The following is a 15,801-nucleotide window of genomic DNA, read 5'->3' as shown; positions in this document are numbered from 1 at the left end:
GACTGTTGCTGGGGGCTAGATCTATGGGACCCTCTCCCCAGCCAGCGGCTCTGGAGGACACTTGATACCTGTTGCTGCAACTACCGTGTCCCTGCCCTCTCAGTGACACTGTCTTTTGACCATTTTCTCCACCCATTTCCCTACACTTTTCCAGACACTGCATGTCTGCTGCTGCCAAATCTTCCTACTCCAGCACATCTGGCCTGGGGTTAAGAAAGAAGCAGCAGGTGTACTGCCAGCACGCCACAGTGAGCAAGCACAGGTGCTAGAAAAAGGTTGTGTGTGTATCTGCACTTTCTGTTCTGCTCTTTTAAATGACACTTTTGGCTCTTATTCCATACTTACAGGAGAATAAGTGATTTGAGTCCATAAAATGTTAACGGAGAGATCCGACTTATCCGATTATTTTCAACTATCCTATAAATTACACCAAAGCATGTGTCAGATTGATAACTGATTGCAGTCTTTTATATTGAACAGATAATTCCCCACCACCACCATGCTTTGCAGTGGATTTCTTCAAATACCCATTCAAACTACTTAAAAAATGAATGCACAACTCCATAGCAGGTAAAAAAGTATTTTCTTGCCAGTTTTTCTTTGATCAAGAATATGAATTAATTCCCTATGAAAACAAAGCAACACCACATAGCGACATTCCACAGTGATCCATAAGTTCAAAACAGAGAAAAATGTTAGGCATATTATTATTTGCTTAGATTTAATACTTTACTAAGTCAAAAAAGTATTTCTGCTGTTTTACAGTATCTGATTTATTTACTGTATTAATATGTAACATGCAATTACTAATAAACATTATTTAGTATTGCAAAAGTCAGCAGTCATTGGAGTCATTAAGGTCCAAGAACTAATTTCTACTCTCAATCAGGTTTTTACCTTGTGCAGTGGATCAGGAGCCAGGAGTTATTTAGGCATTATCTACTAAAAGGCACTACTATGTACAAAAATGAAAGTAATTTCTTTTTCTTGCTTTAATCATTCATTGAGAAAATAAAAATACAAATCAGAAAACAACATACAGCCATTCAAGTTTGTGGAGATCTTCAAAGACACCAGGCTTCAAACTGGTTATCCTGTTGTCACTCAGGTATCTGAAACCAAGAACGACAAAAGATAAAGGAATTGAATGATTAATTAGGATCAGATACAGGAAAAGTAGTGGGGTTTTCCCCCCTTAGGATTTATCAGAATAGTGCTATTTTTTTTTTCATAATAGTAATTTTTGAATATGGTAACTTTCACGCTCTTCTTTGAGAGCAAGGAGGGACACACTCTAGTGGGGACTTTCAGAGCAACCATGCAGAACACTCCATCCTATCTCAAAGAAAACACAGCAAATGAAATATTTTCACTGTGCCATATTTTAGCCCCTTTGCAGTTTCCTTGTGTGGAGCAATTTGTTGCGTGACTGTTCCCAGGATCCCATTCAGTCTCAGCTAAGGACATTAGCCAAATGTAGATATGCATGTGTGATATAAAGGGTCTGGGAGGGTAATTAACAGCAGCTATAACAACAGATAATCAACTGCACTCACAGAACTGAAAACAAAGAGGTACAACCTTTCACATTTTTCCTTTTAAAAACACTGCAGGAACAGAAAACTGAACTGAATTGTGTGTGTCATCTCCTTCACTGTTACCCTTAAAAGTTAGCAGCACTTTTCAGAAAGCTGACACAAAATTAGAAAAAGGTGGTAAAGCATTTTCATTCATCGCAAGCTCTGGCTTTTGTTTTATTCCCTTCCATTTTTATATCCATGTTTTATATCCATTTATTCAGATTTTTTTCATTCTTTCTGACTTTACGCAGATAACTACCATGCTGCCTCCTCTTTCATTCTGCAGATTTGAGGAACTGACGTATGGACCTGTCAGTTACTCTTACATAGATAGATTAAGAATTATTGGTGAAATATCTATCTTTTCTTTCCCAATCCAATCACTGAGTTAAAGATTTGGACCATTTTGCAACTTCCTAACATTGAATCAAGAAAGAGTGAGACACCCAAAGCAACTCTCAGAGCTCTTCCCATTGCTCTTCAGTGCTCAAAAAGCAATACTCACAGTTTTGTCAAGTTGTATAAACCTCTGAAAGCACGTTCAGATACAGCTCTAATTTTATTATTCTGAAGATACCTGAGAAGATGCAAAACCAACAACAGCTAAATCTCTAAACATGCAAAATCAAAGCCAGAATAAATAACCAGTTAAAATCTGTCAACTAAACTGAATGCATGTGTGATACTTGAAAAGCAGCTGTCAAACCTGTTACCTGCGAAATTTGACAATATCCATTCTATGGTGATAGTTGCAGAGACTGCAAAGGTGTTTTAAAAGAAATACCTCCCTCCAGCAGCATTCCAAAATTAATTCAGAGACACACTTGGGCTGCCTGAGGTGAACAAAGTGGTTGGACGTGACATCCAGCTTTAGTCCTTACCTTGCAGCTCTCATCTTTACCCAGAACCCTTCTACAACCAAAATTTTACATTGGCAAATGTCAAATTAACAGGTGTTGTTTGAATTTTTTTTTGTGGTATCAGAGAACTTTAAAATTATGCTTTTTTTAAGATGATATAGTAGAAATGTAAAATGAACGTTGATAATTTTCTGTGAACTAAAGAATACAATTTATTTTCTTTCTGTTTTTATCTACTTTCATTAAATAAGTTAAAGCAAGTCAATTCCAAACATGAAATCCTTCTAAAATAATTTTAAAGCATTAGTGCACTATTCTATGAGAAATATTTTAATACAAATACTTTAAATTAAATTACGGTCAATGAAGTGTCCAGATTCATTGCTGTTAAGAAGCAATAAGAAATCTGACATTGGCTTTTACAAAATGTTTTTTTACCAAACAGTGTCCCAAAGCTTACTGAAAATCTGTGATTATCATTCATAAATGTGTGAAATTAAGTAAACATAATCAAATAAACGTAATTAATATTATTATATACTAATTATTATCTCTTTTATTGAAAATGTGACTGTCTGGGCTCTTATAATGGCACTTAACTTTGTGAACACCAGATGGTGCTGCAGTACAGCACGGTTTCTATAAGAGGTCCACAAAATCTTCTGGGAACAATGCCTTGACTTGGTGAGATTAGACCCCTGGTCTCGACTTTTGCATTTGATTCTTAATTAAATAGTAAAGCACAGATGTTAAAGACTATGACTTCTGAGCAGTACATGTTAGACATCACAAAGTGCAGCAAAGTATGACTCTGCTGTACTGATTTGACTAGCTGAAGCATCATTATGTTGGTACCACATAATTAAGAGTAAAACCAAGAACCATGTGAGTAAACTCCCTATGGCAATGGGAAATTAACTTTTTGTGGAGCTGAATGGATTTAGTTACTTGAATTTCCTCTGGTATGCTACCGTTCATTATTAACGTAACTTCCTTCAGACATGATTTATGTGTAGCAGTTTTCTTGTGTAAGATAGTCAATATAAACAACAAAAAACCCCAGAAATTATGTTTTTTGTAAAAATAGAGAGCCAAGTCAAGCCACTTGAGCCATGAGGTTACACAATTAGATGGTATACTGAAGAATAAGACAAATCAGAACTTAATTTTTGTGTATAAACTGAGGATTGTCACTTGGCTGTTAAGATCTGTATGTGAATGTGAGAGGGAAAAGATGAATATTTAAGGCACTAAATAGATAAAATAAAAGTTGAAATGTTGCCTTACAGATTTTTAAGGTCTTGGTATTTCTTGAAAATGTCAGCAGAGAGTTTCCTTAGCAGATTCCTCTGGAGAGACCTATAGGAATGAAAGCACACAGTAAAACCACTCTCCTGGTTTCCTACAGTGCTGCCACTTTTGTTACTTAATATGAGCAGCTTTCACACTGCTAAATAATATAAGCAACATGAAACTGTCTGAATATGCTACCTCTGCTATTCTGTCTCTATTTAAGCAGTAAGCCAAATACTTTATCATCAAAAAAAAATTCTTCCATGTCCCCAGAGCAACTAATGAAATAATAGTTAAATCTAAAAGTTAAAAAGACTTGTGTATAAACCGAACCACAGATTAATTTCAAGCACCAAATGAATACAGAATTTATTTCCCAGTGTACATGTCCCTATGCCCCATTCTCCATGAGGCACCAACTCAAGTGTCCTGCCAAGAACAAAAACTATTCAGAGCATGGAATAGAGGAGAGTCTAGCCCTAAATCAGCTGAGCTGACACACTGCCTTTTCTGAAGCTGGAACTGGGCTGTTATTTTTGAAGTCTTTGTTGAATCTGAGACAAAGGCCAGTTTAAATATACATTTGACATTCCACTCAATTGTTGTTATAAATTATGTCAGTATTCGAACACAAACCCAACAAGGAGAAGATCAGCCACACATTAGCATGAACTGATACAAAGCAGAAAGGTACGTACCCCTGTTCTACAGGGAAGATCCTCAAGCAAGGATGTGAGATGCTGCCCTCAGCTCACCACACAGAAAACGTCCTCTCATACAGTCACGTGCAAGCTAAGAGCAGTATCAACCATTCCCTCATCTCTTCAAAAAGTTTGGCTTACATAGCTATCTGCATGATGACCTAGCCCAGACGAAAACCTTTTAAATAACAACACACTCAGAGGCATCAAAAGAGAACAAAAAAGATTTGCTAGAGCAGGTAGTTCCACTCACATGGGGGTTGTTGACTTTACTGGCAGGTGTATAGACTAGGAATAAAGGCAGGTTCATGGAATAATAAAAAGGTCCCAGAACATCATGTCTTAAAAGGAAACCTTTCTTCTGAAGATTTTTTTAGATTTCCTGAAACTGTTGCTAGCTCAAGTCACTGTTACAAATACAAAGCGATTGTTTCACACAGAGTTTTTTAGTTCTTTTTCTCTCCTTTTATGCAGGGAAAAAACTGTGCTTAAAATATAAAAGGGCTTGTAAACACAGAGATGCTATGCCTTCACAAGTACCAGCTGAGCCAACTGGTCATTATTATAGGACTGTAGTTGTGAGAAGGTCGCAGGATCAGCACTCGAGCCTCAACAGAGCAAGAGACCCCTTTTCCTCTCTACTTACATTATGGTTATGTTTGAAGAGACTGACGGGACAGCACGCAATTTGGCAGCATCGCAGATGATCTCCAGCCCTTGACATGTACACTCCACTGGCAGAGCACCAGCCACTGCAGGACAGCAAGGATTTGATGGCAGCAAAAGGTGGGATGGGCAGTGTGATGGGATGGGGAGAAAAGAAATACGGTGTAAAAGAATGGTGGGCACAAAGGTAGACATACCAGGTTGTGTTGAACAGAAATCGAAGCACACCTTGCAATGTAACTGATTTAGACCTGGGAATATCCTAGCAATAAATACAAAAGGGACACAAAAAATTAGGTTGCCTCCTGACCTCTGTGAAAGAGCTTGTAAAAGCTCTTGAGCTTTAAACTCGATATACAATAATTTGACATTGTAGCAGTTTTTCAGATTTTTTTTCCATCTTGTTTAGATTATTCAGTCCTCTTATTTTTACTAGAATGAGCACAAATCTGTCCAGCTGAAAATGGGATGAAAATGGGTCAGGAAGTCTTTATTCCTCCTTTTCTACCTGTCTCTCTGCTTTCAGCTAGTGCTTACAATAGACAGCATGGTCCGAAAATCCATGCAAAGGGATGAATGCCAGCAGAAGCAGAGCAGAAATACATCATTCGCTGTAGAAGTAGTGAATTTGGAGGAATATTGTCTCTTTTCACTCTGAAATTTGTGTTTCATGGTCTTCCTAGCTGTATTAATATATCCAAGTAAACATTTGTATCGCCCTCTTAATTTGGCATATGTTTGATGCTTCCCTTACAGAAAATGAATCACTCCTAATGGAACTGAAGTGAGCTTCAAAGCTTTTGTTCGTCTGAGACATTAATTCTGGTTTACTATGAATTAAAATGCACTATATTTCACTTTCTGATAAACATATTTTCTAAGCATTTTTTTTTCCTTAGGAATCATCAGTAATGCTCACACAATGAATATCTGTAATTACTTACAGCACTCTCGTGTCTTTGTCTGAAATGCATACAGAGATTTCAGTTTATTGTATTTGTCCATTGTATAATGTTTATCAAATTGCAGAGACCATCCATTGTTATCTTCTAATAAAAAACACAAATAGAAGACACATTAAAATAGAAATTTAATTGTATCTCTTTTTTTTGCCTCAATTTTTATCTCAATAACGTGATTTTTCCACAGCATTTCACAGACCGTTAGATGACCTTATCTTTATACAGCTACTTCATCATACGTATGTATGGAGATTATGTAGAAACAGCTTATTATACCTTCAACAATGATATTTTCCATGACAATTGCACTGAACAAATATAATCTTTCACTTCAGATCTTTCTGTTTACGTAGGAGTCTACAAACGAGAGCGAACCATTTATTTTCTGTCTTCTTAAATGTGCAGGTTTGTCACTTTGCCCAAAAAAGCTCAAATGACTGTTACTACTGACTACTTCCCTCACACTAAAGAACGTCTTCTTTATATCTAATCTAAATCTACCCTCTTTTAGTTTAAAGCCATTACCCCTGGCCCTATCACTATACTCCCTGAATAAACAGTCCCTCTCCAGCTTTCCTGTAGCCCTCTCCTTCAGGTACTGGAAAGCTACTATAAAGAGAGGAAAAAAATGAACTTGTCTTTAAAAATTGAACCGATTTTAGTTTTCATTTGGGTCTGACCTCTCTTCAGCTTGGACAACACCAAGATCCTTTTAGTTCAAAGCATCTTATGTAATGAATATGTACTAGAAATGCTCCTTATATGGCGCTTACTAGCTGGTGAGTCGAAGCAGCAGTGATAATTGAAAGCATTACTTCGTAATGATACCTACTGTCAAACAACAATACATGAGAACTCTGGGGCTGGCTCTGCTTTACTAGTCATTGCAGTCTTACTTTCACTTTTATGATATGCTAGCAATTGTCTCCCTCCCCCACTTCTCACAGTAATAGTTCAGTTATACTTAAATACATGTGCTCATGGACATTTCTCGATAAATCTTCATATTCAAGTACACATTGCTACTATATCTATTGGCCTCAAAATAGGCAGGGAGAAATAAAGCATAATAACGTCTTTGGAACTTTTCCCATTTTGAAATGGCATCTCCTTTTTCATGTCACATTACAACTCCGTTGTTTTCCCAGCTAGTCAGGGAAATTACCTTGAGAACATCTCCCAAAGCCTGCCTACAGGCTATTAGCAGATAGAGCTGTCCTGAGATGCTGTCCTCTCCGCTGCCTCACCTGAAAAGGTACTGTACATGCTGATTAATAGACATTATGAAAGCTTAAGTTACTTCAGGCAAACTGCAGTTTTTTTCTAGCTATTCATTTGTTACGCATAAATTGAAAAGGTAAACAATTTAAAGCAAGCCAATAATCTCTGTCTTCAGGAATTTCTCCATGAAGAGAAAAAATGGACTTGAAAAGTCACTTGGAAATTAAAGGGAATTAATTTATGCCCTGCAAGAATGCCATTTTCCCACCCAGAGAAGCCATTTAAGCACATTTTACTAACTTCCTCAAAAGCGCTTGGTATGCTCTGATCCACGGGCAGTTTTGCCAGGTTAGATCATCAAGCTGATACTCAGAAGCAGCCTAGTGATTTTTGGACAAAAAGAAACGTGTTGGCAAACTTGCAGAACTATCGCTCCTACCTCTTTAAAATCCTCAGAAGTTCAGTTTTAGGACCAGCTCGTAGAACTGCAGCATGGAATCCTTAACTGATGAAATGATGAGAACAGATCCTTTGCCAAGTGATGAGTGCCATTTAATCCTACTACCCTGTAGTTAGGGCTGCAATGAGGTTACCTCTATCACTATTTCTAAATATTAAACTACAGCACATCCACTGACTTTCACTTGCAAGACTGGACCAAACAACCAGGACCTGAAGAAACTAGGGGGAATACAATATATGCAGAGGTCGTGAGATTTGAGAACAAAGGCATTTTTCATTGAGGACTTTTAAATAAAAATTTGTAAAGATATATTAAAAATGAGATTATTCTTGGAGCATAACCATATCAATAAATATTTTGCTGTTGCAAAATACTCACAAAATATTTTTGGATTTTCTAATTCATAATTGCATTTATAGAAAGTTTTAGACAACTAAACACTTATCCAGATCATGAATATATAGTTAAAAGTCATAAATCCTAGTCTTCCTGTAAGCCAATGAACATAAAAGTATAATTTTCCTGCACTTCCCTGCTTCTGATACTGAAGATTGTATTCTATCCTTTAGCATTTTAAAAGTGCTTTGCCATGTGACAAATCATGTGCAAGAGGCGACTCCCACTATGGTTCACAATTGCAGAGAAAAAGCCTCCTACACTCTGGGGAATGAGGGAGCAGGTCACCACAAAGGGAAAATTCACTAACATTTTCAAGGAAGTTGAGAGATGGCTGCGTATTATTGGGTGGCCATAAAAGAAAAGGGGAAAATAAGCACAGAGACAGGAGAAGATGGATTATTCTGTACTGGAACCACTCTAGTTGTCTGGAGTTTCTGGTCAGTTCATTTGAAATAATGGGCTTTTCTCATGGCATTGAATTTTCTGTCATCTAGTAGAAATTCAAAGCCATATCTGAAAAAAACAGAACAAGTTATTTGAAGTTTTCCAACCTTCAGAAATATTTGCTTTGGGCTCAGTTTTGTGCCCAAGTCTGGGACAGTCTATATTTTATACAAACTGTTTTGTCAAATCCCAGAAGAATGTATTGTGCAAATAACTATATTTAGCACAACTGTTCAGTGAAGCACTCAATGCCAGAACTGTAAATCACTTTGCGATTGTTTAGAGTTTATATGGTAGGTTTGTGACCTGTTTACTGCGGTCGAGACGAGGTTCTCCAAACACTTTAAGAAATGACCAGTAATAGTACTGGTCTTCAAATCCTAAATCTATCATTTGGGGGAGTACAGCTCAGATAAGAAATTACTTTTTCCCAAGCCAGTTCTAAAATAGATTATGTTGGCCGCACTTCTGTAAAAATGAGATCTGAGAAAACAAGGCATCAGCAAATCTTCCCCTACATTGGATAAGCGAAATAAGTAATTGTAAACAGGGCTCATCTGACTACCGATTAATACACTGCTCCTTGCTAAAAGTTGCAATTACCATTTCTGATCAGAAAGAGAATGAGAAAGAGCGTGTTAATCCTGACAAACTACAGATTTGTATAATCTGTTCAGTGAAAGATGCAAGAAAATACCAGCTTTACTCAATTAAAGTTATATCTCTTCTTTAGGTTGAAGCTTATGAAAAGGGTGTTATCTAGACGACTTCCCCCTTTTCTTGGCCATATCTTCATGGGTAGAAACACTATCAGTTAAACGCATAAGGACCCTAAAGAAACACTCTATAACCCTTTGATTTCACTTTTGCTGTTGGAGGTCATAACCCACGGACATATTTCTTTCTGCTGGTAGTTCAAATATACTTTCATTTGCTATAAGAAATCAGCCTTTTCTCAAAGATTTCTTTCAGTGGAATGAGGAAAACCTGTACCCTTCAGAGAAGCATCAATTCCTTCCAAAATGTTACCAGATGAAGGAATATGATTGCCCTTTTCTATGGTGTCAGGGCACGCTGATACAGCCTAATAACTTACAATCAGACCAAGACCACACTGAGATTTTATAAAGAGGCGTGTTGCAGTTCTGAGAGAGTTTGTGAGTGAATTCCACTGCCCCAGTTTAGATACCTGAATGAAAAAAATGAAGAACATAGAAACTGGACACTTGCAAGTCAAGGCAAAGGCATTTTACCCCACACTGAACTGTGTGTGCACAGGGACCACTTTTTGTACCTGTTGATTACTTAAGATATAGCTTGACTACTTATAGGTGACAATGCAATCACAGAAAACCAGACAGGATTAAATCAGTTCAAAAAAGGTTTGTACTTCTCTGGATGAACTCGATTACATGCTTACAAAAATTTATTCTTGACTTTAAAACAATCAATCCGGTGCAGGTTTTAATAAAATAGATGGACTCGAAATTCTGAAAGAAAAATACCTTCTCAATATTGTAGCTTAATTGCTGTGAATCATTTGCACAGGGAAGTTTTCCAGTTAATATATATTAACCTATAGAGAGTGAATTTTCTATTCTGGTTTTTTTCTCAAAGTATTTACAATTTTTTAAATATTTGTGACAAACTAAAATAAACTAATAGCATGAATAAATCTGTAAAACCTTAAGTTGGTTTAAGGTTCCCTTAGCAGTCAGCTACTACAATGGAAACCAGATGAGAAAAAAAGGCTAGTGAAACATAGATGTTCACCTTAGTTATCATCAGTATTTAAAGATTTCAATAATGGAATAAATTAAAAGCCTTCAGAACTTCAGCGAAACTATCCTATTTGATAATATTTTCGCATCAGTGTAAACCTGATTATTTCAGTGTTACATATGAGTTAATGGCAATGTCAGTGAGAAAAAGTTTGGCCATATATAAAAAATTTTCACATGAAGCCTGAAACTCTGATCACTTGCCAAGTATTTGCTACATTTTTAGAATGTTGATGACTTCCAAGTGTTTTCTTTTTGCTTCATAAACAGAATTTACTATATAGGGCTCAAAACTGAATGGTGGCTCATACATTTAAACCTCACACTTTAAGTATGATGGGAAAAAATGCCATGCCAGGAAAAGATGAGACCAACTGTTATATTATTCACTATTAGTATTAATATGAAATATAAAGTCATCAAGCTCTTCTGCAATGAACTGAGGCAAAAATGGGAAACTCAGACCCTCTGAAATTTCTCATTCCTTATGAACAATCTTGTAATATTAAAGCATATATCTTTTGTATAGATGCTTTGAAACATCCCATAGAAATTTAGTATTCTGCTGTGGAAATCTAGAAGATGATTTAATGAATCTACAGACCTGCAATAATTCTCTAGGTTTATAGACCTTCAAAGAAACACATACAAACCAGCATGACATCTATATAGATTTTTATTACTTTTATCTTGTTGAATTTTATAGGCCCTTTTAAAAAAGAAGTAGCAACTTAATAAATAAGGCAAGCCAGCTGCCCGATAACCGCATGGGGCATGGTAACAGATGAGGCCTGTGTTTTTAGAGGTAAATAGGCACAAGACTTCAGACGGCCTCCCCCTGTCCCAGTTCCTTCTGAAAAGTGTCTGTGATTTCCAGCCTATGAGCTAGGCAGAGTTTAACGAACACAGAATCATAGAATGCTTTGGGTTGGAAGGAACCTCAAAGATCTAGTTCCAACACCCTTGCCATAGGCACCATCACTTAACCAGGTTGCCCAAAGCCCCATCTAACCTGTCCTTAAATGCCTCCAGGGATGGGGCTTCCACAACCTCTCTAGGCAACCTGTTTCAGCATTCCAAGTTCACATCTATAAGCGAACTTTACATCTGGGAAGTTGAATGCGGCCTTTTGTTTAGGGGCCTCTCAGGCCCGAGAGCAACACAATGGTAAATACATTTAGTTAGTGAAGAACTTCTCCAGAGAGTCAGAAACATCTTAAATTAAATCTGCATGCCTGTTCTTGCTTCACTGGACTGGAAAAATGTGGCTATGACACCGTGATTAAAAAACAAATGCAGACACACTACAACCATTCCCTAACTGCCAAAAAACAGTTTTGCAGAACTGTCAGCAAAATTGTCCAGAAGCCAAATATCTAAACACTGAGGAAACTTGTGCACTCAAAATAGCTCAGGCTACTTTGTTCCATTAACTACTACATAATTAAAGACCCTGCTTTTGAAAAAAAAGATAAAATGAAACCCTGTAATGTGGTGTTCTTTCCATTCCCCTTTTATTATTGCTAGTAACTGGAGTGGTAGTCAAATATGTAACAATTGCTGGTTCTTTAATGCTCCATTCACAGTCCAGTCTATGGTTGTACAAGTGATTAGGCCCAACGTGAGCAGCTTTGGTCTTGAAATAAGGACTCTGAAGTGCTAATGTCTGTAACTATGCTTCTGCTAAACTAGTTTTTATTGTATATATTACTTACACCTGTGTTATTCGCATGCAACCATTTACTCAAGAGATTTACTTGTAATAAATGAAGAACATGTTTCAACAACCAGTTTGGAGATGGAGCATAAGAATGATTCAGTAGCAGTAATCCTAATTTTAAACAAAGCATGAGTGGTATCTACTCAATTTCCAAATAAATTTAAGAGAAGAAGAATGTGGGCATTTATTTATGAGAAATACATTGCAGACTACATGGGAAGTATATTGTGTCTTACATCTCCTGTTTTAGTGGCATTGTAAGAGATCACAATCAAGATTTCTTAATCTCATTTAGGGGATAAAAACCCAAACAAAAAACAACCAGCAAGAGAACCCCCAAATCTCACAACAGTGTGTTTCCAAACCATTGTATCCAGTATGGTTAAGAGGACTAGAACATGAGCCACAAATTGATTTTTTTTTTTTTTTTGAAACATCCAAACTTTTTGTTAGCTTCCTAATTTAGGTAAGTTATGATTCTTTGCTCACTGAAGACAACAGAGTCAGTTCAGGTCAGTTCTCTGACTTCTTAAGACATGTTGTTGTCAGAAGCTCAGTTGGCGTGACTGAAGATTTTGTATCAATCTTACTGTTTGCATTTTTAATTAGAACATAATGTTATGAATCCAACTACATAGGTTTTGACTGTATGTTTGGGTAATATCAAACCCAAAGTGATACTATTTAGTATCACTAAGACTATTTAGTGGGACTATTTATAACGAAGTAAGTGCACCTGTACTTTACATTGAAGGGATTTCCAGAACCTGTATCTACAGTATGCTGACACACAGTGCTAAATATATCAGAGACAAAGCAGTAGGGCTTAATGTTAGACTGGAATGCATATTTTATTATATGTCTCAAAATTGTCCAACTAGGATGTCAAGTCCAGAGATTCCCTTCCAAGAAGAAAAGGTCTGAATTTTTGAGATCTGATAATGTGACTGTATTTCTCCATTTACAATTTGTACGAAACTAAATTCAAGAGCTGATGGGTGGTTTTGGAACAAGAAACCTGAGGTAAGTTACACTGTGATTTACTGGGAGGTTTCTCCCCAAGGACTGGAATCATATTAGCATCACAGCTCATTTTCAGTTCCAGCGAACAAATCATGCTGACTGTCCCACGGAACGGATGGAAGATGGAGCTCAATTGTAACAAAGGAAAAAACAAATATTCTGTCTCTCAATGATTTAAAATTTAACTGCATTGAGAGTTTTTGCAGCCCTTATTAGCATGATATGACTACCAATTGAGAACTGACCCAGTGACATATTTAGAAAAAAAATTGTTAGACTGATGACATCACACAAAAATTTATTCCTGTGTTTAAGAGCAGGAATATTTTATTCAGAGTAAGCTGACCTTTACCAAGAAAAAAGTTTGCTCATTCAGCCCTCCCAGTAGATGGATATATCAGAAAACTTTAACACACACACACACACACACACACACACACACACACACACACACACACACACACACACAAAGAGTGCTTATAAGTTTTAAGGGTTTTTTTTTCCCCTGCAGCTACTTGGAGTTGATATTTTGAAAACAGAAAAATATAATCCATACATTTCATACAGGCAAATTTACTTCTGTCCAAACTTGTAGAGTACATTCCTATTAAGATTTAACTTTTCATGTGTTTATGCAATTTTTCATGTCAGAATTAAGTCATCTAAATGAACATGTGCTTTATGACAATAAAACACATATGGCCTTAGTGAAAAGCTAAATCACAAATACTGTTATTTTTGTTTTGTGCTAACCAACTTCTGTTTTATTCTACTTTTCCTGGCTTTAATTTTGTTTTGTCTATCATTAATTATCATGATAATTACAAAGTGCTGCAAAGGGTCATTGCCAAAGCAGAGATATTAACATGCTCTGTTCCATGAATATGTACCTAAGAACTCAACACTTCCACTATGTCATTGGGCTCTAAAGGGCTTTGCCTAGAGATTGTTCAGAATACATTAACAATAACATTGCAGCAATACTGCTTTTGATGTAAGAAATATTTTTTACTTGTTTTAGGAACAATTCCTATGTCAACACTGCTATAGCATTAGGTGAGGAGAATTTGCTATTATGCCTGTTGTTTATCTTTCCTACTCACATTTAAAAAAAGTAATGAAGTAAACAAATGTTCTAACTTCCCATCTATAAACATCAAGTAGCTGTAGAATCAAATCTTAACAGCTGTAAATAAGCAGGAAAAGCTCTTCCCGTGAAAACTAGGGCAAAGCCATTATGTTTGAAATAAAACAGGCTCAGTAGCACAAAACTCTTATCAAACTCACTCTGCTTTGCCAACTTGAGTTTTAATCAAGTTTGAGCTCAGAAGGATGCTGGAATTGCTCTACTCTTTCCACAGATTTTGGCTTTTGCTAACAGATACAGAAATAACTCCAAGTGAAACGTGATATAGGCTAAACTGTTTTTAAGATTGCCGTGGTGTTTTAAGAACTCAGCGCTTCAGAAAGAACGAGCATGGGGCAGAACAATTTTCTTCCATACTCAAGCCTAAAAGAGGAAGTCCTCAAAGCCATAAGGTTTTCTGAAAAATTATGAAACTTTAAATAAATAATTATTTTAAAATATTACATTTGTCACAAATTTGCAGAGACACTCACTTCTACTTGATGGACTGTGTTTACAATTTCAAAAGGTAAGATTGTATTTTCCACGTATGTTTAAGGTTACCTAGTCATAGTTCAAAGTGAGCCTCCCATCACTTTTGGTCATGATAGATTGCTAGCTTCCTCCTCCTCTTACTGCAGTTCACTATATTGCCTCAAGCTGTTCCCCATCAGAATATCACACATGGTATTTTATTGCTTTTGGAAATCCAACAGAGTGAGTTTTCAAAGTGAAGTGGTTTCTTTCTGCTGTAACATATTGGCTTCAATTCACCCTTTTCTAGAAGTAGAAGAAATGCTGAAGTGGAACTGACCAGCACAATGTCCACATGCTGAGGTTATGGACTAGCATGGCAGTCAGAGACCATGAATCTTTTCTCAGTCTGTCTATCATCCAAATTTCAGGTCATTTCACTTCTCTGGATCTTAGTTTTGTGGTTGGCGTGGGGTTTTTATGGTTTTGGGTTTGTTATTTTTTTAATACGTAGAGAATGCTGGAATGGAAAGAGAAAGGAGATTTGAAGAAGGCAAGATGAAGCCAGTCTGTATGTGTTGTGAATGGTGATTACAGTGCATCTGAAAACATCTCTCAGTGAGGACTTCGTTTTCATTTCAAATATTTGTAATTATGTTGTTCTGTTACTGCACATGCAGTGCATGAAACAGGACTCAGATTGCAAATTGTCTCGAAGACTACAATAACTATCTGTATAGGAATGAAGGGGTGAACAAGAGACCTTTGCTCATAAGAAAAGGAAAGGGTCAGAATTGCTACAAGATGGTTTGAGTGACTTGTTTCAGAATTTGCAGAGGCTTCTATCATATTGGTCTCATTTGCACCGATACCTTCTGCTTTCTGCTTCAAGGTCATTTAGACTTTTACAAAGTCACTCTCTTGGAAGATCTGTGTGTCCTTTTTTAAAGCTAATTGCTTCTCTGTTAGTTTAATTCACCAAAGTATCTTAAAAGGGCTATTTCAGTAATTGTAGTTGCTGTTAATATTCAGTATGCTTGATACTTGAATTGAACAGATGAACTTTGGGTTTTCTTATGTTTCTAGCA

The 15,801-nt window shown here is 36.6% G+C and overlaps 1 protein-coding gene across 1 annotated transcript in view; it reads right to left on the bottom strand.

Annotated features, from left to right (window-relative positions):
• The window catches only part of RXFP1 (relaxin family peptide receptor 1), a gene marked incomplete at both ends in the record, with an annotated part of 46,455 nt that overhangs the window by 9,666 nt on the left and 20,988 nt on the right, over nt 1-15,801 (bottom strand). Inside the window, 6 exons of the mRNA XM_084263721.1 lie at nt 346-417; nt 1,041-1,112; nt 2,086-2,157; nt 3,728-3,799; nt 5,081-5,186; nt 6,045-6,149. Coding sequence (XP_084119847.1) covers nt 346-417; nt 1,041-1,112; nt 2,086-2,157; nt 3,728-3,799; nt 5,081-5,186; nt 6,045-6,149 — 499 coding nt within the window. The remainder of the gene's footprint in view (nt 1-345; nt 418-1,040; nt 1,113-2,085; nt 2,158-3,727; nt 3,800-5,080; nt 5,187-6,044; nt 6,150-15,801) is intronic.

This window comes from Gallinula chloropus (assembly GCF_964237585.1).
Source record: "Gallinula chloropus genome assembly, chromosome: 4".
Taxonomy (NCBI): domain Eukaryota; kingdom Metazoa; phylum Chordata; class Aves; order Gruiformes; family Rallidae; genus Gallinula; species Gallinula chloropus.
This window is presented reverse-complemented; position numbering and strand designations above follow the sequence as displayed.